Source organism: Leptonychotes weddellii, chromosome 11, assembly GCF_054177405.1.
Source record: "Leptonychotes weddellii isolate Sample4059 chromosome 11, ASM5417740v2, whole genome shotgun sequence".
Classification (NCBI taxonomy): domain Eukaryota; kingdom Metazoa; phylum Chordata; class Mammalia; order Carnivora; family Phocidae; genus Leptonychotes; species Leptonychotes weddellii.
The window spans coordinates 46,039,438-46,062,226 of NC_138379.1; the positions used below are offsets into that span (position 1 = coordinate 46,039,438).

At 43.2% G+C, this 22,789-nt stretch overlaps 2 protein-coding genes across 3 annotated transcripts in view; one reads left to right on the top strand and one right to left on the bottom strand.

The window, feature by feature from the left end:
- The window catches only part of XNDC1N (XRCC1 N-terminal domain containing 1, N-terminal like), a 39,628-nt gene extending 22,789 nt beyond the window's left edge, over positions 1-16,839 (bottom strand). The window contains 8 exon segments of the mRNA XM_081798767.1: positions 873-945; positions 3,245-3,417; positions 3,654-3,736; positions 7,310-7,488; positions 9,530-9,685; positions 10,468-10,609; positions 12,598-12,773; positions 16,577-16,839. Of these exon segments, the coding sequence (XP_081654893.1) occupies positions 873-945; positions 3,245-3,417; positions 3,654-3,736; positions 7,310-7,488; positions 9,530-9,685; positions 10,468-10,609; positions 12,598-12,642 (851 nt within the window). The 5' untranslated portion in view covers positions 12,643-12,773; positions 16,577-16,839.
- A 277-nt stretch (positions 16,840-17,116) lies between these two features.
- RNF121 (ring finger protein 121) overlaps positions 17,117-22,789 on the top strand; it is an 81,472-nt gene continuing 75,799 nt past the window's right edge. The window contains exon 1 of one of the 2 annotated variants that reach the window (XM_081798769.1): positions 17,117-17,138. Coding sequence is in view for 1 of the 2 variants with exons in the window: in XM_081798768.1 (XP_081654894.1) it covers positions 17,287-17,349 (63 nt within the window). In the remaining variant the exon portion in view is untranslated. Of the gene's footprint in view, positions 17,139-17,247; positions 17,350-22,789 lie in introns of those variants that run through there. The other variant, XM_081798768.1, reaches the window with a different exon arrangement.

The following is a 22,789-nucleotide window of genomic DNA, read 5'->3' on the forward strand; positions in this document are numbered from 1 at the left end:
TATCAGTTCTTTGGGGTCTATTTTTAGAAGTGGAATTGTCGGGTCATATGGTAACTCTATGTTTAGCTTTTTGAAGAACTGTCAGACTGTTTATCAGGGTGACTGCACCATTTTACATTTTCACCAGCGGTGTATGAGAGTTCCAATTTCTCCACATCTTTGCCAACATTTGTTATTGTCTTTTTTTTTTTTAATTTATTTTTAAAGTAAGCTCTATACCCCACGGGGGCTCGAACTCATGACCCTGAGATCAAGAGTTGCCTGCTCTCCCGACTGAGCCAGCCAGGTGCCCCTGCTACTGTCTTTTTGATTACAGCTATCCTACTGGGTGTAATCACTGTGGTTTTGATGTGCTCTTCTCCGATGGCTAATGATATTAAGCATTCCTTTCATGTGCTTATTGGCCATTTGTATATCTTCTCTGGAGAAAAGTCTATTCAGTCTTTTGTCCATTAAGAATTAGGTTATCTTTTTATTGTTGAGTTGTAAGCATTCTCTATGTATTCTAGAAACAAGTCCCTTATTGAATATGATATGCAAATATTTTCTCACATAATCTGTGTGTTCTTTTTATTGTCTTGACAGTGTTCCCTGAAACAGAAAAAGATTTCAGTTTTAATGAAGTCCATGAGATACAGTGTACTCATCTCCAGGTTCTAATTCACTACAGAGCTCCCTCTTTGCCTAACCGGCAACACGTGGACAAGGACATCTTTTCTCTACTTACCCTCTAGGTCCAGACCCTGAGATCAAGATGCAGACACAAGGGTACTCTCTGACTCGACTAAGACACAGGTTGGGGAAGGACAGGTGCACAGAAGGGCAATAAGGTTTGGGGAGGTGATATGGATCTTTCAGGCTGACCTACTCACCGGCGGGCTTGCACTTTCCGTCTCTTTGTCCTGCTCACATCATTCTCTGAGTTCTGCTCCTCTGGTCTGAGCTCTGTGTTAGAAACACTCATTACATCTAGCGCATTAACAAAAAGGCCTTCACATATGATGTTCTTTCTTTTTTTTCTTTTAAGACTTTATTTATTTGAGAGAAGGAGAGAGAGCACAAGCAGGGGGAAAGGGGCAGAGGGAGAGGGAGAAGCAGGCTCCTCACTGAGCAGGGAGCCTGATGAGGGGCTCGATCCCAGGACCCTGGGATCATGACCTGAGCCGAAGGCAGACGCTTAACTGACTGAGCCACCGGGCACCCCTATGCTTTGCTTCTGAAGTACTTATCACAGTCTGAAGTTTTAGACTTACTTGTATGACATGGAGAAGTCTCTCTGTTAGGGTAGGAGCACTGCTCTTTTATTTACTGTGGTATCCTTGACACCTAGCACGGAGCCTTGCACATAGAGATGTTCAATAAATATCTATCAAATGAGTGGCAACAAAACCCAGCAACAACCATTTGTCTAGCTATTCAGAACTTCCAAAACACTTTATATAGTATTTAATATTTCTGAAGGTGCTTTCACAGCTCCAGTGCCCAGCTGATTGGGTGTCCCCAAAAGGTTAGTTCTTTCCCATTTTGTCTCTTAAAATTATAAACTACATCCTTCCTCATGTGGTAGACAGCTTCTGAAATGAATCCTATTTTTTTTTTTAAAGATTTTATTTATTTATTTGAGAGAGAGCGTGAGAGAGAGAAAGAGCACAAGAGGGGGGAGCGGGAGAGGGAGAAGCAGACTCCCTGCCGAGCAGGGAGCCCGATGCGGAACTCAATCCCGGGACTCCAGGATCATGACCTGAGCCGAAGGCAGTCGCTTAACCAACTGAGCCACCCAGGCGCCCTGAAATGAATCCTACTGATTCCTGCCTCCTGGTATTCATGACTCCCACTGAATTTAGGCAGAATCTAATGACTTGTGTTGAATGGATAGAATACAGCAAAAGTGATGGGGTGCCACTCCTGTGATTAGGTTATAAGAGACTGACTTCTTTCTTTTTACTTTTCTTTTTAAGCTTATATATTTATTTTTTAGTAATCTCTATGCCCAGCATGGGGCTCAAACTCAAAACCCCGAGATTAAGAGCTTCATGCTCTTCTGACTGAGCCAGCCAGGCGCCCCAGATGGACTTCTTTCTTGCTAGCACTCTCTCTCTTGCTCTCTCGCTTGCTCACTCTGATGAAGCAAGCTTCCACATTATGACATGCTCCAGGGAGAGGCTCTCAGGGCGAAGAAAGTGAGGGAAGCCTCAATCCAACAGCCCATGAGGAACTGATTCCTACCAACAACCATGGGAGTGAGCTGGGGAGCAGATCATTTCCAGTGGAGCCTTGCAATGACTGTAGCTTTGTGTCAGATCTGGAGCCTTAAGAATGCTGTTAAGCCAGGCCCAGATTCCCAACTATGAGAAACTGTGAAATCATAAATATTGTTGTAAGTTACCAAGTTTTGGAGAAATTTGTTTATGCAAACATAGATGACCAATGTACCCTATTTCTGCAATGAGATAACATACTTATTATTTCGGTAATTTGTTCAGTTCTTTAAAATGACAGATAAACTGTTTCTTTTTAAAAATTTTCCCAATGAAGCAATGAGTGAAACCAAAGGTTTTCAATGAGAACTCTATGTGTTCTCTCTCTTGCTGTCTAGACCAGTTAAAACCAAGAACCCCGGGGTTCAAATCCTGGATTTGCCACTTATTAGTGGCACTTATTAGTGGCACACACATTTATTAGCTGTGTGACTCAGAATATTTAACTTTTCTGAACCTCAGATTCTTTTGTAAAATGAGCGTAACAGTAACAGGATCTACTTCATAAGTTTGTTATGAGCATTAAACAGTTAAGTTAGTAAAAGTGCCTTAGCCATGTCTGGTGCAAAGAAGGAGCTCCAACATGTTTAATCCTTTCTTCCTCTGTGATAAAACCATGCTATTCCATTACTTTATTTCTCCAATAAGCTCCATACACCACCACCCTGACTTAACTGTCCTACTGAAGTGATCACAAAACATTAATACTGCGAGAGGCCTATATGCTATGTGGTTTAATTCCTTCACTTTGAAGATAAGGGAATTGAGGCCCACAGAGATAAGGATTCCTGATTTCTAGGCCAGTGTTCTTTCAATTACTACTATACAATATTGGATTTCTCTTCTGGTAACAAGACACTGACAATTGCCTTTTCTCCCACATGAAGTCCCATTAGCGAGGCTTCCTTGTATAGCAACGGTGGATTCAGGGAGAAAGCATGGTGCTAGGGAGAGTGAGGAGCCACAGGTAGGTGATGCGGACTCACCTGCACGGGCTGGCTGACTAGGACCTGGTTCCTCATGGCTGGTTTTTGTGCTTGCCATGCTCGTGGGGGGCACCCTCTGGGCAGCCGAAAGTACCATGTGGGCTGAACGGCCCAAAGCCCCTGGCTGGAGCTGTTTTAGGATATTCTTAAGCTCTGAAACTTCCTTGGTGCTCCTGCAGGGAGACAGACAGCACTCGGTTTCATTCAGAACAGAGACTCCATTCTGCTCACCCTGCTCAGTGGCATCCAACCAAGAAAGTCTGATCTACAGATAGGGTTAGGTCGAGAGATGTGGTTAAGTGGGAGGAAACCAGGCAGTGAGTGCCTGTGAGTGACTTGGTAGCCTTTCTTTTTTCAGGAGAAAGAACTGAAAAGTGGACAAGAGACCTCCATTCTGGTAGCTACGTACGTTTGGGGATCTGGGAAGAATGTCCTCCGAATGGAAGGATTAGCCAGCCAGGGTCTGGGACCAGACTCCTGAGCATCAGAGCCCTGAGAAGAAAATGGAGAAATATGAACTACAGATATCCACCACCAGGGGGCACTGCCACCTAGTACCAGGGATAGTCCCAAACCTGAGGGCTTCGCCTCAATGAGAGTACAGATATTTGCTATAACTTTATGTGGTATCTTTGCTTGTGGGCACACTCTCTCCCAGCTGTAAGATACGAGATTCAGAGATTCAGTAATTTTGTATACTTAGTTTCCCAATGCTAAGGGTTTTGTCATGATCCTGAAAGATCAAAGAATATATGCTGTTGGGAAAAATGGGGCCATGAGACTGATAATCACGAGCAAACTTTCGGAAAGCATATATATGTGTGTGTGTGTGTGTGGTTTCAATCTGTGCGTATATAAAATTGATTCGTGTAGGTACAAAACTCAAATCACTTATCTCTCTTTATATACCTATGTGAGAGAAACTAAGCATACCCATATGTTTCTCTATATTTAAAAATAGTTCTATTTTGAACTATTTGGGGACATTCTCATCATTTTTCTCTTCGAAATATTATTATTATTATTTTTTTTTAAAGATTTTATTTATTTGAAAGAGAGAGCATGAGAGGGGGGAGGGTCAGAGGGAGAAGCAGACTCCCCGCTGAGCAGGGAGCCCGATGCGGGACTCCAGGATCATGACCTGAGCCGAAGGCAGTTGCTTAACCAACTGAGCCACCCAGGCGCCCTCGAAATATTATTTAATAATATTGTCTAATTTCCAGTATGATTTCTTCTGTGAACTATTTTGTTCACCTGCAACTACAAACCTACCAATTTTAGTCACTGATAGAAAGAGATGTGTATGTACGTATGCGTACATAGATACCACAAGTATTAGCCTAGCCACTATATATAACTATTACAGGAATTTTATAAACCTCTCTACTTCTAACTTCAGAAATGTCTACATGTGATAATCACACAATAGATCATTTCTAAATAGCTTTTCTTTATGTGGTATGTGCCACAGTTTCTATCTTGTCAAAATTCAATTTATCTGTGTCAATTCATCTGTACCTATTTCCTTTTTTATTTTTCCAAATTTACTTTTTTCCCTTGAATTTAAAAGAACTAAAAAATTTTGTCTTTAATCTGCAGCTCTGATTCTTCTATCAGAGTCTTTTTTAATTTTTTAAGTAGGCTCCATGCCTAGCATGGAGCCCAGTGTGGGGCTTGAGCTCATGACCTTGAGATCAAGACCTGAGCTGAAATCAGGAGTCCAACGCTTAACTAACTGAGCCACCCAGGCACCCCTATCACAGATTCTTTTAAAAGTAAACATCTTTCTTAAAAAAAAAAAAAAAGTAAACATCTTTCTTGTAAAGCATGACCTTGACCTCATTCTGCAAGTATGAGAAGTAGTATTTTTATTCATATTCACAGCTTGTTTTTATTTATTTAAGTAATCACATTCACTGTTTAATATTTTATAAGTGCCATCACAGTCTCATCTTGGACCTAGCAGTAATTTTGAAATATTTTAATTTTCCAGGGTGTTTATTTTTTCTTTACCTTGTCTCATAAATTTTAGATCGAATGCTACTAGAAAGGACAACTGATGGGTGTGGAGAGATGGTTTATTTAACTTTAACTCTAAGTGAGATTAGGAACTGGGCTCCCGAGCACAGGTTAAGTGGAGTCAGGCGGCCTGAGTTCAAATCCACTCCAAGACCTCCTTAGCCACGTGACCTGGGGCATCTCACTAAACTTCTCTGTGCTTCTGTTTCCTAACTGGAAAACCAGTGCCACGAAATACCCTATTTCACAGGCCTAAAAGCCCTTATGTTCTGCTATCACCACAATATACCATTATTACAACACAGGAGGAAAAAAGCCTATGGAATTTTAGACATCTTAAATTACAAAACTGAATGCTAGCAATCTGTTTCCACGTACCAACCCTCTCTTGTAGAAACGTTTCAGGATCTCTTTCCCTGTGGTTTCCACTGAGATGTGTGCAGTATGTTTCACTCTGCTGCTGATGTTCAACGCCCTTCTGACATTATGGCTCTGGAGCTGCTGACTCCCTCCTCCATCCCACCAGGGTCTTAAAGGTGCAGAGTAACTGAGATGACCGACACGGAAAAGGCTCTAAGAAGCCCTTATTTAGCCCATAATTGGGGGAGACCACATCTCCTGGTTTGCCTGGGACAATACTGTTGTCTTGATAAAATTCACAGCCCCTTTTTTTTTTTTTGCGCTCCAAGTGTCTCTGAGTTTGGATGGTAAATTTTATGGTGTTCCTATCTACAACTTGCCCCTGAGCGGTGAGTTATCTAAAAGCCTACTTTGTTCTACGCTCTGTGCTAGCTGCCAGGAATCAGTGTGGAACAAGACAAACAGGTCCCTAATCTCGCAGAGCTTGCATTTTACTGGAGCCAGGCCTGGGGCCACAGGGCTGTAGCGCCACTCACTGAGCCCCAGGCCGCTGCAGAGCCGGAATTCGGCAGAGTACCCAAACTGCTTCCACTGGTTTTGAGCTTTTCCTGTGAAGGAGGAAATCTCAGACCAGGCTTTACTTTGTCTCAGTTCTCTGGGTCTCTCCTGAGGCTGTATGACAGAAGCATCACCTCCTCCTCCTCCCTTTTCTCTTCCCAGTGCCCAGTCTCTTGTTTTTCTCAATAACCGTGACAGGAACGACACCTGTGACATTCACTCCTGGGGCTGAACTTTTGGTTAGGTCAGATGTTTGGAGCTTCTAAAGACGCATCGTGTGCATAGGAAGCGCTGTGGTATGATGATAGGAGACTCGGATTTCTAGTCCCTCCTCTGCTCTGATTCACTGTGTGAATTTGACTACGGAAGTTTCCCTAGCTGAGATGTAGAAGAGGTGCAGAATGGGGCTTGATGAACTCCATGTATTTTTTCACCTCTAGAATTCTATGACTCTAGCTTTGTGTGATTCTGTCTTTGTACTTGTTTGGAGGGAATTATGATGGAGGGTACTGGAAAGTTAAATGAAGACACCAGGGACGAGAAAGCAGGAGTCTGAATAGGCTTAGGGGGAAGAAATAACTAGAAAACTGGCTGAGAAGAGGGGAGGTAAACTGACCAGATACCTATCTACCTTCTCTTAGCAGTATGAGTGTGCTGTCCAGGGAAAGAAAGCAGGAAAACAGATGAAATCGCAGAGCACGTATCTAAGATTCTAACTGGCTCTCCTGGCAGGTGGGTCAGGCGACAGCAATGACAGAGAGACAGTAAGTGAGCCCTGAGTCTGGCAGGTGCCAGAAGGAAAAGTCTGATGAAAGCTATAGCCCACAGGAACCTACACCTAAAGTATGAAATTAAGTTTGAATCCAAAAGAGACTTCATTCATGCTAAAGAACGAGTGGTCCAATAGCTTTGGGTACACTGTACTAAAGGCTCGCTCCCTTGACTCTCCCACGGGTGAGAGGGGAGGAGAGGCGTTCCCTCTTACTTGTAAGGAAGTGTAGCAGGTCCATTTATATTTTTATTTGAGTGTGTGTGTGTGTCTATCCCTCAATCAAGCACCAGCTTTCTAACCAGAAACTGAAAAAAAGGTGGGAAAATATGAAGTCCTTGTTCCACCATTGTACATACCTGGCTCAGCCTAGAGCTCTCGGGGGCCAAGGGACCCCCCACAGGGTCATCTAAGGAGTCCAGGGAGGAACACACCCGGAGGAAGGCCAGGCCAAAAGACTGCTGACGTGTGAAGGGTTGGGAGCAGGTCAGGCGAAGTCGATCCCATGACTCACCTGAGGCTGGCACCAGGAAATCATCTCAAGGGAAAAAGAAAGAAAATGAAAGGGAAAGGAAATGCATAAACGAAGGGGAGAAAGGAAGAGAAGGTCAATACTGAGGAGAGGAAAGAAAAGACGGGACTGTATAGGGTAAACTCCAACAAAAGGAAGAATGGAGGTCATCAGTAACTGGCCCCTTAGGCCTTGGTGCTCGGCGTCTGGCAGTCCCAAGCAGGCCAGTCAAGGTGCACTCAGACCCAGTGCTTCGCCTTCCCACATTTGCTCCTCTGTCAGGGTTCCACACTGTGCCCAGCACGAGCACATCCTCATTCTACACCTCTCCAGGGACCTTCTCAATGTCTCATTTTGACAGGAGGTACCTGCAGTGTTGGGGTCTGAGATGACCCCTTACCCGGTGAGTTAGCTGAGCTGCATCTACCCCTCCCGGACCATGAGAGCCCAGCCTCCCCACAGCACTCCATGGCCTTCAAAGTCACTCCCAGTATGACATACCAATACTGCAAACCCTTCTCACCTTTAATTCCCAGCACTATCTGGTAGTACCTCATCTCCTGCACCTCCTGTGACCCTCCCATATCACTCTTCCTTCATATTACAAACACCTCTGTGTCAACAGGGACAAATCCTTACTAGACTGTAAATCCCCAGAGACCAGGAATCAGGTCTCATGTTTCTTCTGCAGTGCCTCGTGAACACAGAGATCTGCATAGACTGGAGCTCAGGAAACACTGGATACTGCCTCATTATATCCATTATATAGCTTTCCATCACTTACATAAACATTATTCTATACTAACACTTATACAACGGTCCATCCTTATCTGAGGGGCACATGTTCCAAGACTTCCAGTGGATGCCTGAAACCACAGAGTAACCAAACCCTGTATATACTGTTTTTTTCCTATACATACATACCTATGATAAAGTTGAATTTATAAATTAGGCACAGGAAGAGATTAACAACAATGACTAATAATAAAATAGAGCAATTATAACAATGTACTTTAATAAAAGTTATGTGAATGTGGTCTCTCTCTCTCAAAATATCTTACTGTACTCTACCTTCCCTTTTTCTTTTATTTTTTTTTAAGATTTTATTTATTTATTTATTAGAGAGCGAGCGAGAGAGAAACAGCATGAGAGGGGGGAGGGTCAGAGGGAGAAGCAGGCTCCCCGCCGAGCCGGGAGCCTGATGCGGGACTCGATCCCAGGACTCTGGGATCATGACCTGAGCCGGAGGCAGTCGCTCAACCGACTGAGCCACCCAGGCGCCCCTACCTTCCCTTTTTCTTGCGATGATGTGAGATGATAAAATGCCTACGTGGTGAGATGACATGAGGTGACTGATGCAGGAAGGCACTGTGACAGTTAGGCTACTACTTGACCTTCTGACACTACGTCAGAAGGAGCATCATCTGCTTCTGGGCTGTGGTTGATGGTAGGTAACCGAAACCGTAGAAAGCGAAACCATGGATGAGGTGCGGGGGAGGGGGGACTACTGTACTCACACTAAAGTCCATTTATACAAATAAAAACACTACTCACAAAGAAGAGTTCTACATCAGCCTCCACCAAATCACGTCATGTGTCAATATGAATCATAGCTCGTAGATATTCCCGGCTATCACCTATTCCCACCACAGAAAACTCATACACAAACCTACCACACAGCTGTTCACTCACTACCTACCCCATGTCCCACAGACGTAACCGAGCCCCTGCATAGGCCCCTCCCACAAGCCCACCTACCAGCCCAGCTCCATGGCCCTCTATAGTGGGTTATCTAGCTCTGCATCACCTTATCTCTTTCTCATAATCTCTCTCACTCAGTCTCTCTCCCATTTCTGCTTTTGCCTCCCTTACCATCTTTACTTTTAAAGATTTTATTAATTTATTTGAGAGAGAGAGTGAGCAAGCATGAGCAGGGGGAGCAGAAGGAGAGGGAGAAGCAGACTGAATGTGGAGCCCGACCCGGGGCTCGATCCCAGGACCCTGGGATTATGACCTGAGCTGAAGGCAGATGCTTAACCGACTGAGCCACCCAAGCGTCCCTCCTTACCATCTTTAAACATGCGGACGCCTGAGCGATTTTTCCCTTGCTTTGAGTCAGCTGGGGACATTAGCATGGTTGCAGGGAGCAGGGTGACAAAAGGTCTGTCCAGGGACCAGGAAGAACGGCCCACATCAATCTGCAGGAAAGCAGAGCCACAGTTACCTGGGGACAAAAGGTTGAGAGAAGAATTTAAGGGTGATGGGAAGATGCTGCCCTAACTGCGCACAAGGAATTGGGTGGGAAGAGGACATTCTTCCCTTCTAGAGCTAGTTGGAGGCCCGGAAAGGTCAAGGAACACACTGAGCCAGCAACTGAAGTGGATGAGACCTTAGTCCACAGAATGACAAGATGAAGGTTCATCCCTGACTCGGTAGACTTGCTGTTTCTCTGTCCTCTGGCTCTGGCAGGCAGTGCTAATCTCTGTCTCTGTTAACCCCTGGTATGGAGCCTGACATCTCTCCATCCTGACAGAGCTGAGACCAATGGTCTTTGTCAGTTCTCTACTCCAGAGAATTCTAAGGCCAACCTTCTCAACCCATAAATTCCTATGGAGCCTTCCCAGATTAGTGTGCAGAGCTCATCCCCCAACATGCTCTTGACAATGATATTTAGAGGTGTATACAGGTTCTATTTGTTGGCATTTATAATTATGTCAGTGTCCTAAGGCTTCACCCAGACTGCTCAGATCAAAGCAGGGCAGGTACATTGCCTAATTCAGGGAATGCTATCCCCATTTCATTTTATGTGAACAGAACCCTCAGTCTGCCAACACCATACACCTCTCCCAAGGGCAAGGGCCACACCTCACCTTCACACCAGAAAGGGTTTACTCCATGAAAGGTGCTCAGCTAGACCGAACTGAGACACTTTGGTGGAGCATCTGGAAGGCAATGTTACTCCTGTGTCTCCCGCAGAGGTTCCTGGAGCTCCAAGAACTCACTCACCCACGTCAATGTAGCCAATGGGCACTGCCCTCTCCAGCTGGAGTTCTACTTTCAGTTGCCCACTCTTGTCCTGAGGGCAGCTGAGCCAAGGTCCCCTCTGACTGTGTGGGTTCAGCAAGTTCTCCACAGGATACTTAGGATCCTAAGTCAGAGAGAGAAGGAGAACATCAGGACCCTCACTGAGTTGAAAGCTAAAGAGGATGCCCATGAAGGAGGGCTCCCTACATTCCCAAACCTTTCCAGGCATTTTAACATGATAGAAAGAGCACTAGATGGGAGTTATCATGTGCCAGGGGATCTACAGACCGCTTACCTCTCCTTCATTTACCAAACTACCTTATTTCATCCTCTTAACACTTTAGTTTACTCTTTAGTTTACCTAACATTATTGCTTCTTAATTTGTTAACTGATCAATAAACTGAAGCCTAGTTTCAAGGCTACAAAAGCTAAATAACCGACCAAAGTCAGAACACCTAGGTCTCTGAATTCTGAGCTCTTAACCACCACACTAGACTATTTCCTTTCATTTATAAGGTGTTTTCACAGACATCTATTTACCTTCAAAGTAACCCTATGAGAAAAGAAAGGCAAGGATTTTTATTCTAAGTTTACAACTGATGGTTAGAAATAAAGTGATTTGTTCAAAGGCAACAATAGCGGTACCAAGAGACATTCTCAGTTCAAATCCAAAGTTAGATTTTTTTTTTTTTTGTGGAAAGGCCCTGAGCAAACTACTTTCTCTGGATCTAAATTTCTTCATCTATAAGTAAAGGGGAGGGAGACTATGTTCCTGGTTTTCAATTTTGTTTTAGCAATAAAATCCATCCTCTTAACTGAAATCTTATACTAACGTGTGTGTGTGTGTGTGTGTGTGTGTGTGTATTTTCAACAAATAAAAACAGAGCTCTGGTTAAAAAACAAGTTGGGGGCCTAGAGACATATATGACCCCCTGCCTTCAATTTCCAGAAGTGGGTGCCCACAGAGTACCGTTTGAAAACCTCATTATTAGGTGATAAGTAATGATCTCTATAGGGCTCAGTATATGAAGAAAACCATTTAGGCTGACTATGTAGGTAAGAAGGATATGTGTAATTTTTTATTTCACTTAGGAGTTGATATAGTAGTTCCTAAAGACTCTCTTAAGGGTCTTCCCAAAACGAGTGGGGATGTCTTTGACTGTCATAATGACCAGGAAGCATCACTGTCATTAGGGTCTGGAGTCCATGGATGCTAAATATCCCATCAGGCATATGACCCTGCTATAAATGCAGACTTATCCCACCCAAAATGCCGAGGTACTCTTTGAGAAAGACTAGGGTAACAGAAGGGGAGGAGTGGGAAGAAAGGATAAATGGATAGAAATGACAGGAGAGGAAGTTCCTAAGAATCACCACACCGGATCAATCCTGGGCCCAGGGCCCGGCATCTAGACCTAATTGGGATAATTGGGATTTCCTGAAAAGTGAACTTTTAGGGAGGAGGCTGAGTCACTTTATTTTTTTTAAAGATTTTATTTATTTATTTATTTATTTATGAGAGGGAAGAGAGAGAGAGAGCAAAAGAGAAAGAGAGAGCATGCACACACAAGCAGGGGGGAGTAGCAGGCAGAGGGAGAAGCAGGCTCCCTGGTGAGTAGGGAGCCTGATACGGGACTCGATCCCAGGACCCTGGGATTGTGACCTGAACTGATGGCAGATGCTTAACCGACTGAGCCACCCAGGCGTCCCTGAGATCACCTTTGATGGTGGAGGTGATATTCTCACACGTCAGGAATGACCTTGAGTGTCCTGGTCTGCCCTCAATGACAGAGTAACTAAATTGCCCTTCTAGGGACCCTGGTACAGACTTTGGGCCTATGGTTTTGATAGTTCCCTTCAAACTAAGGATGGAATCCTGAGGTTGTTTTCTTCTTTACCTTTAATTCCTGGGAATACTACTTTTATGCATCCTGCATTGCTCTGGGAATAACCTGAGGGCAAGAGCTGTGTGTCCTCCTTTGACTTTGGATCCCCAAAGGGATATGTCTCTTCTATTAAACTGGGAGTTTCCTGAAAGTGCAGCCAAGTCTCCTATTTTTGTCACTCCTCTCAGTCACCAAGAAAAAAATCATGCCTGCTAATTAACGTACCTGAGAGGAAAATGATACCACGTGGCTAATCTTTACAGGAGCCATGGTGGGCCCAGCAGTTGTCCCAAGTACAAGGCAAAAATACTTTCTCCCAGGATTTCTTCTGTCACCACTTTTGGCACTACCTATGTTTTGGTCTCGTCAGTTCCAGAAGAGAAAGAACCCTCATGTTACTCCTGGAGAAGAAAACAAAAGAAAAACAAACTAGCCATGGCTGGTTCTCTGGTAATTTTGGCAGCAGTCAGACTGTTTCTGGTGCCCATGATGGGCTTGTGGGGGCAGTGGGCAGGGAACAGATCTGGACCAGGGGGTGAGTCCAATAAATGTGAAATGACTGGAATGCAACCACAGAGCAACAGAGCGGCAAGTACAAAATATGTTAGCATGGTAATGTTTTGTTTATATGTAGGTAAGCTCCCAAGGGCATGAATTATGCCTTAAATCATTCACCTTTATACCCTTAGAACCTAGCACATAGCAAAGATGCAACAAATGTTCAACTATATATACAGGTCTATCAATTTTTGTCTTCCCTTTAAAATCAATCTTCTTAAACTTGTTTTTCATTGTTATTCCCCTATTAGGAATCTTCAATGGTTTGATGTATTCAAATCCCTTTTTACATGGTAGGTACTTGATAAATATTAATGCAGCTTGGCCCCTCAAAGCATCTACAATGTAGAGCTCTACATTTTCTGCTTCATCTGCTCCTATTCCTTTCATCAGAGGATGCGTTTTACCTCTCACTGTTTTATTTTATATTAAAGTTCATTATGGATATTTGTACTTTGTCTTTTGCCAAACTTTTTATGGAACACTTTAAATATATGCGAAAACCATACATGTTAGTATAATGGACTCTTACCCATCCATCACCTAGCTTCAACAATTCCTTGGCTAGAGGTGTTTTAAAGTTGTCTGAATGCCTTTAGGTAGGATCTCTCTCCAAATATTTATACCCTGCCCTTTTTTACCCATGTTCGTTACCCATCTGGCCCCTGAGAATGAGTCCATGACCCCTGAAAAATTCTTGGCCATAATGTTTGGTCTTCTTGCCTCTTTCCCCGCTCCCTCAACCCCCAATTCCCCCCTCCCCCCATCTCCAAGCCTTTCTTCATGCCATCACCTCTGGTTGGAATGCTCTTTCCCTTTTGCACTTGTCAAATCGAATGCATCTTTGATGCTCAAAATATCACTTCCACCTCAACCAGCTCAAGTGATAGCTCCATCCTCTTGATTCAGTGTTACAATTATCTGGGTATATGTCTATGTTCCTTGACCAACTGTAGGCTCTTGGAAGACAGGCTTCATGTCTAATTCAATTCTGTATCCTCAATGTAAGAGGGAGAAACAGATTAGCAAATGTCTGCTGAATGAATGACCATAAAAATTGAGCTCCAATGGGCTAGCAGTCACAGAGTGCTCATAGTGGGGCAGACTGCTATGACAGTGGTAAGTTAGTAAAGGTCATCCAAAGGTCAAGCACTCCTCACAGGTCACATTCAATATGGTGCCATGGCTTCAAGGAGAGAAGAATGCAAGATGAATCCTGAGTCACCTCTCCAGGTCTTCAGATTAATTAGAGTTGATTATTCCCACAATAGGAACTCACTGAACTTCAGCAATTTTTCCTACTCTCTGCATACAGAGATACATTGGATTTATAAAAATAAATGATATGGTCTCCGTTTTGGAGAAACTCCCAGTATCCCATTTGTGATCTGATGTGAAAACTCCACCATTTCTCATCACTAACATACAGATGACTGACTTGGCCAGCCCCAAACTATACTCTAGGCTTGGAGACCCTGAAGCTGTCAATCTTGGATATTTTATTTAGTTAATATTTTGGGGGTGTCTAGTAGGTACCAGGCCCCGTACTGGTACTGGATACACAACGATGAATAAGATATATACAATCATTTTCATGAAGATCATAGTCTATCAAATTGCTTGCAGTTCTCCAAGATTAAGTTTCCAACCTCCTTGCGCTTGTATATACTGTCGTCTTTTTTTTGGCAATGGCATGTTTACTCTGTGTGTCTCCCCAATAAGTAGTGAGCACTTTGAGGATGTGAATTTTTGTTATGCTCATCATCTCCCACTTTTGGCACTACCTATGGGAGGTGCTGAAATACAGCAGGCATAAAGAGCCATTGAAAAGAGTAGTTTATTAAGTCAATATAATTCCAATCAGATTTCTGCAGAAGTTTCTGGCAAACATGACAAACTCATCAACCAATAAAGGGCCACAAATTGCTATAACAATTCTAAAAAGACAGATCAAACAGATTCCAGAAACAGACTCAAATAAATGGGAATTTACCGTCTTTTGATTGTAAGATAGAACAGAAGCATGAGTCTGTCAAAAAAAGATGAAGGAATATGTGGTGTTCAAAAAATTGGCCCACTTGTGAAGAAAAATAAAAGTAGATCCCTATCTCATAACATATTTAAAAAATTATACTCAAATGGATCAAAGATGGAAACATGAAAAATACTTTAAGGTAACAAAAACAAAGTTAAAATAAAAATGACTTACTGGAAGAAGGTATCTGCAACACATAAAAACTTGGATAGTATTCAGAATATATATTTTTAAGTATTACAAATCGGTAAAAAAAAGGGCAAACAGTCCAATAGAAAACTGGAAATAAGATAGAAATACAATTCACATAAGACCCGAATGACCAAAAATCCTCATACTTCCTGGTAATAAGGAAATTGCGTATACTTTTCCTCTAAGACCAGAAAAAATTAAAAATTAAAAAGTCTACAATGTAAAGGATTGGCCCTCTCATAAACACTTCCAGCCCATCTTAATTCTGACTAGCTACATTTCAAGAATAGCCACATATGTGTGGCTTGTAGTTAACTTATTTGAACAGTCCAGCTCTAGAGGGACTTATATGTGTACAGACACATACAGTATTTCTAATAGCAAAAAACATAAAATTCTAATGTCCATTAGTTGAAGAATGGATAAATGGAATAGTAAAATACTATATATATTATATAATGGAACACTACCTAAGAATTAAAAGAAATGAATTAGATGTAAATATACATAAACATGGACAGTCCTCAAAAAATATAGTGAAAAAGTTACAGAATGATATAGAAAATAGCACTTATTTTCATCAAAAAACAAAATGAAATAATACAATTACATTGTGACTACCCAGAATTTTTCTCAATGGACTGGGAGAATACCCAGTTAATTGTGGTAATAGTTGTGTCTGGGAAAGATTTAAGAGTAATGGGTCTGAGAGAAGAAGACACAAATAAGTTCAACCTTTATCCGTATTACTTTATCTTTTTAAAAAATGAGGACACAAATAGATCATGATGTCAACAGTCAATGTGGGGTGGTTGGGTTATAAGGTATTTATAATATTCTCTGCATTCTTTTGCATAATAAAAATAATTCCCATTTTAAGTAAATAAGATGCCTGTAGATGGTGTAAATATTACCCTGTAACTTCCTGTTGGTCCTAAAATAAAGTTGACATGTACTCTAATTTGAGTCCACTGGTCATCCTAGCACTATTCACCCCACAGATCCAGCTGGGACGCCCAGGGGGTAAGTGCGCAGGGGCCATAGGTTTGTAAGGTGTTGGGTCCGGATATACAGGTAACGAGGGATTGGAAATGAGTTAGGAAGCTTTAAATTGGGGTGCGGCACAGAGAATAAGGTGTATGGGTGGGGGTAAAGATAGGAGCTGAGGACGCACGATGTGGGGTAGGAGAGAGTACCGAGATTGTAAAGCAACCCTAAGGCGTGAGAGCGCAAGAAGCAGTTTGGGGGCCGCGGAGGTCCCGCAAGGCTCTTCTCTCAGCTTCAGGAGGCTAAGCGGCGCAGCCACTTCCCCCGCGCCCCGGAACGCTCTGTTCTGTGCATTCCTTGACCGCCACCCATTCTCGGCAACTCCCCTCCCCATCAACAACCCCCCAAAGCCCCTCACCCGGGACAACGGACCTCGAAGAGCCACCGCTGCCTCAGATCGTGGACCACAAACCCATTCTCCCGCCAATTCTGCCCTCTGACCTCCGCCTTCTGACCCGGAGCACGACTCTACGCTTCCCCAAGTCCGGGAATTTGTTCTGTGGCCTCAAGAAGCCACTGTTTCTGAAAGATGACTTCCATCGAGGCAAGAAGACATGTGCTATAATCAGCAAAATACATTCGTGTGTATCTATGTATGTTTTATGTCTATTTTTAAATGTATATTTTATGCAAATTTACACTCACTACAAATCTGTCCAGAGCGCGGAACTTAAGCTTCCGGGTCAGAGTCAATGCATTCTGGGGAATGTAGTCCTCAGCCTCCACGCTTCACTCCTTGCAGCTCAGAGTGAGGGAGCGTCGCGAAAGTTGACGGTTTAGAGACTCTTCTCTTTGGCTGTCCAAAGGGGAAAATTGGTGAAATATTTTCACTAAAAATAATACAAGTCCAATTTCTCATTCTCCAAGAACCCTCCTCCACCGAAGCTTGGAAGTGCATGGAAACCGGCCCTCCCTGACCTTTAAGGAGTAGCAGGTAGATGGTCTCTTAGTCCCTCTCGGAGCTCCGCCTGTCTTGATGCCCCGCCCCCCTGCTGGAGCTCGAGCCGCCGATTGGTTAGGAGCACTTGAGCGGCGGAAGCAGCTGGCTCGCGCGGGGACGGGGGAGGGGGAGAGTTGTGAAGATGGCGGCAGTGGTGGAGGTGGAGGTTGGAGGAGGTGCTGGCGGGGAACGGGAGCTAGATGAGGTAAGAAGAGTTCAGAGTAAAGGAGGGGAGAGGCTCAGCCTGAAACTGAAGGGAGGGGAGGAGAGGTATCAGGAGTAGGGTCCTTGGGGAGGCGGGACCCTGAGGGAAGGAGCGAACTGGGGGGCGGGTGCGCGGAGAGGGAAATCAGAGGTACCCTGGACTCGGGGACTCGGAGGTGGACATGGGGGTAGAAGACTTGCAGTAACCTCAAGGGTGGAGATGGAAGATAGGGAGAGAAGCCAGAGAGGATGGGGGCGTTAAGATTTGAGATTATTAGCTGGGGGTCCTAGGGTAGGACTGAAGGGCTGAGAGGTAGCTTGAGTTGGAGGGGCGTGGACTTCTGTAAGGAAAGGCCGGGCTTTCGCTGTGGGAGAGGGGAGGCTAGGTTTGGGGTGGGGGTTGGGGACGCGGACCGGGGAAGAGTGCTAATCTACTACTATTATAGCGTTATTTTTATGTAAGAACTATTTTATTTATACTTACACTCTAGGACTTTGTACATAATGTGTACTCAGTAAAATTTTGGGCACTGAATGGATGAATGAATGATTATATACCGGAATTCATCCATTCACTCATTTAACAAATATTACATATCATCTTTGTGCTGAGTCCTGGGCTAAGTGCTAGGGACATAGGGGCCCTCCCATTGAAGAGCCCACAGCCTAGTGGTGGGAGACACACAAGGAAGACTAGTCACTGCATCAGAGGTATAATGATGGCACTGAAAAGAGGGGACCAAATTAGTTTGGGCTAGGGAAGGATTCCCAAAGGAACTGAGTCTTATGGGGTAAATGATTCTCTATTTCTGGCTCCTTCTAAACGTATGAGTTCTTTGAGAGTGAGTTCCTTGAGGATGTATGTCCCCTTTACCTGTTTAATAGGCATTTAACAAGGGATGTATTCAATTACCAGTGGTCCTTGAATCACTAGGAGGAAAGAGACATTGAGTTTGAAAGGAATGAAGGGACAGCTCTGAGAAGTAAAGAGAGGGTGAGAAAGGAAAGGGAGATGATTCTGGAGGCCAAAGGTACATTCAGAACAAGGGGTGCTTGTGGCCTTGCACAGGACAGCATATAGACCATATAGAGGAAGGGGATTGATTGTCAGGAATGGAACCAAGGGTATCTCTGAGTGATCAGAATCTTAGAGGCCCTGGCTGTGTTTTTTGTGGGTGACTGGGGAAGACCAGGGAGAGGCTCAGAGAAAAGGGAGTAGAAGTGGACTTGAGAAGTCAAGACTGTTGCTTGGTGGTGGGATGACTTGGTGGATTTGGTTTACCTGATTGGGATCATTAAGGTGGCAGGAGACTGAGTAACCGACAGGTGGTTAGAGCAGGGGGAGATTTTTAAAGAAGCATTTTAGACCCATACCTCCCAACCACTAGAGGTGTTTGGATACCACTCGGCTGGTGACATGGGGTGATTGTGGAAATGACCTCCAAGGCCCCTTCCAGCTTTAAGTTTCTATGATTACAGTTGGCTGTGGTTCAGTGAGATATATTTGAAAGCGCCCTGGAAAAAGTAAATTTAGTATTGAAGTTATTACATATGGTTTGTTAGTCATGAGCTCTCCTTTGAGGGAGGCTAATTTCAGTTACATGTATCAGGGTTCATTGAGATAAAGAGCAAAAGTATTAGCAGAGAAGAAAACTTAAAGTTTTGATTGTAAGACGTTTTTGATTTTTGCTTCTTAGCTTTTCTTTCCTTATGTTTTAAGAACTTAAGAGCTTCTAGTTGTATAATATACTTATTATGAGTATATTATAGACTTAGAGTGTCATGCCTAGAGGTCAGCTTTATATGTAACCCACTAGCATCTGTCCCAGAAGCTTCTGTTACTTGTTTTATTTACTGAGAAAGAATATGATTTGTGGCCTGGAAATTCTATATGGACTGGTTGTATCTTTTGTGTGTTTAAGGAAATAACTCTGAGAAGTAGGAACAGCCAGTTATCCCTTCAAGCTCCCTTCCCCTAAACAAACAAACAAAAACCCGGAGGTCTGGTCTGCCAGACCTTAGTTTATGTAATACTAAAGTCTACCCAGCTGTTTCTTAGCAGCCTTAACTACTGAACAAAAAGGTGAAATCCATCCTTATAATTTGTAATTATGGAGTTCTACTGTGTGTTATGCACTGGCAATTCAAAGGTAAGACAGGATCTTTACCAACTTAGAGTGTAGGGAAGAGACATGCAAATAGCTCTATAGTGCTAGATAATTGTTATAATGGAAGTGTGTAAAAAATTCAATGGGGCAAGCAGTTGAGTCTGCTAGGGGGAGTCAGTAAAATCTTTGTGTTAGAGATGGGTTTTGAGCTGAAAAAATAAAGGTTCGGTTTACAAAGAAGTAGTGACTTGCATGTGGTGTCACAGTTGTCTCTCTGTAGCCCTTTCTGTTTGGTAGAGAGACTACTGTGGGGACCAGATAATGGTAATGGATAGCCTAACTAAGCCGCAGTTGTGCTCTGTGCCACTTCTTTGGGACGATTGTACATGCTGTGGTTTTGTTCTTCAGGATATTGTACCTGTGTTTTCCAATATCAGATGCCATTAGTATGATAAGTTGTCTGGAATAGCAGCCAGCAGTTCATTCATTTCTTTCCTCTTTTGTCTTTTCATTATTTGTTTCTCTAGTAATTGAGGTAATTTAGGCTTTGCTAAGTGTTTCTCTGGTGTTGCAGAGGTGTATGGAAAAGAGGGTTTAGGAAATGAGCTACTGCTGGAAAAAGTTACTGTTTATTGAGTCCTTACCATAAACCAGCCTCTGTTTAAAGTCCTTTACTTACATTATCTGTGAGTTAGGTGGTATTAATTGCATTTTATACATGAGGAGACTGAGGCTAAAGAGATTGGTGTAACTTTCCTAGGATTCCACAGTTGGTGAGCTGGGAGGTGCAGATTTGAACCCAGGTCTGCCTGTGCTATCCTGAGCTTAGCCCGTGCTGTACAGAGCACCTTGGTTCCATTTCTCCATTCTTTATGCTCTGGGGATAGGTAATTTAAAACTGTATGGTCTTATGATATCATGTGAAAGTTGATACAGTACATTTCATAAGTGACTGAGATTCCAAAGAGTATTATTTTGAGTCTCCGATTTGTGACAGTAGTTTCATTAGTTTTCCCTATTTATGATCAAGAAAGTTGAGGTTCAGAGTATTATGAGAATGCCAAGGATCTTGCAACTACTAAGTGGTATCATAAGATTTAAACCCATTTTTTTTCCAGATTCCAAAGTATTTGTTTCCCCTCAGTTTGAAGACCTAAACTGCAGACTTATCTAAACAAGTCAACTACCCCTTTCTTTATATACAGAAGTTTCATCTCCAAAACACGAAGTAGCATTTCATTCCTGAGAGGTGTAAAAGTAAGGATTAACCAAAGGAATATTGGTTTTTCTATACAGGTCCTTTAATTTACTGATAATTTGATTCTGCTGGACCCCTCCCCTTCTCCCCCACCATGGGAAGAGTGATTAGCTTAATGGTATTTAGGGAGATGAGAGATGGGTCTAGCCAGCTCAGGCTAGGTATTAAACAGGCTGTGATAACTGGTTAAACTCAGTTCTTGTTCTCAACTTGCCAAACCACGTGGTGCTGGAGGATGTTAGTAGGATAAAGCATGGTTACGAGATAGGTGGCCCAGAAGCAGACCTACTCCTGGAGCCAGTGAGTTCCTCCTGGAAGGTGAGGCTGGCCAACCTCAGAGAGGAATTGGAGGCATCATTTTGGCACAGAGAGCTGGCTTGGGAGCTAGGGTAGAAAAAGCATGTCAACATCCAATCAGGGCCAGCCAGCCTGCCTGGCCAGTGCCTGTGAATTCTGGATGCGTCTACCCCCAGTGCTTGTTCATCTGCCAGAATGATGTGATATCATGCAGATCAGTGAGTAGTTTCCGGCTCAAGTTCAAAGCAAGTATCCCAGTCTACAACTAACTCGAAGTATTTGTTGTCTCAAGTGTGTAATTTACCTCATCTGGGCCCTGTTTTATTCTTGTTAAAAGACGAGATTGAACTAGATTGGTGGTTTTTAAACCTTTATTTAGCCACAATACCTTTTATTCAAGCAAAATCTCGCTTTGAAGCCTTGGGGTCCTTGAGGGGACTCAGAACCCCTCGGGTGTCTCAAGACACACTTTGATAATCAGGGAGTTCTTTCTTACTGCCCGCTGATTGGGTGACCCTACTCTTTGTTCCTTCAGCCCCCCCACCCCCCATTCTTCTCCTAGCCCAGGTCTACCAAGGATTATTTTGTCTGTCTTCCCCACTAGACTCTTAGCTAAATGAGAGAGTAGAGTCCAGATCTGTCTTGCTTATTGTTGTAGTTCCTTCCCTCAGCATGCTGCCTTGCATACAACAGGTTCCTACTAAGTGTTTGACAATTATTATTTTTGAGTAATAGTAATACTAGCTACCAGTTAGTGAATGTTTGTGATATGCCAGCTCCTCTGCTTAGTAGTACATAGTTTTTTTTAATTGAATGTTTACAACATCCCCATGAGAATTGAACTTTTGGACTAAGTCATGTTTAAAACTCTTTCTGGTTCTAACATACTGTGCACCATGTTTCTGGTTACTGCCAGGTCTTTGTTGGTGATGTCCTGTCTGCCTAGAATGCCTATCCTTTCCCTCTGTGTGTTTCTAAATATACCTGTACTTAAGGTTTTAGCCCAAGGCTGTCTTGACTTCTAGAACTATTCTGATCTACACTGATGTCTTCTTTCCCTGCCTTTGATGGTTTTCTCTGTGTTCATTTATAATTCATCAACCTTTTCTGAAGCACCTTCTTTGTGCCAGGCACTGTGCTATGCTTGAGGATACCAGGAGGGAGAAGGTGTGATAATTGCCTTCATGGAGTTTATGGACTAGCACGACAAGAGAAGGACTGATAAATAAGTACAAAAACATGTCACAGGTGCTGTGCTAGGCAGTAGATGTGGTGGGTACATCGAGGAGAAAGTTGCAGTTCATGTCCTATCTCCTCTTCCCCGCTAGACTGGTAAACCCCTAACAGAGAGGCTGTGGAAATCCCTTGCTTCCTCAAAGTAGTAATCACTGCTTTGCTTTGTTTTGTTTTTGTTTTTCTTCCTGTGGGTCTCTCCCTATAGACGTTTGATAAATGTTCCTTGTTTCCAGGGGTTTTCTTTTCTAGAGATTTTTGGCCAAAGCCACGGTCTTATTGAGCGATTGAGGTTTGAATATCTGGCCATTTTTCTTTGGATTATTTTTAAGGCATGTAAAATGAGTAATAGCATAGTGTAGTGGGAAAAAAACAGAGTAGTAAACAATACACTTAGGTTCTAGACTAGGAGTAGCAGATTTGTTTTATCTCGGAGACAGCCAAATGATAATAGATGCTTAGAAGGCTGTGTTGAGGAGGATTCTGAGACCAGGGCTCAGCAGGTGAGTGCTGAAGGTGAAATAAGATAGAGTACTTAGTCTGTT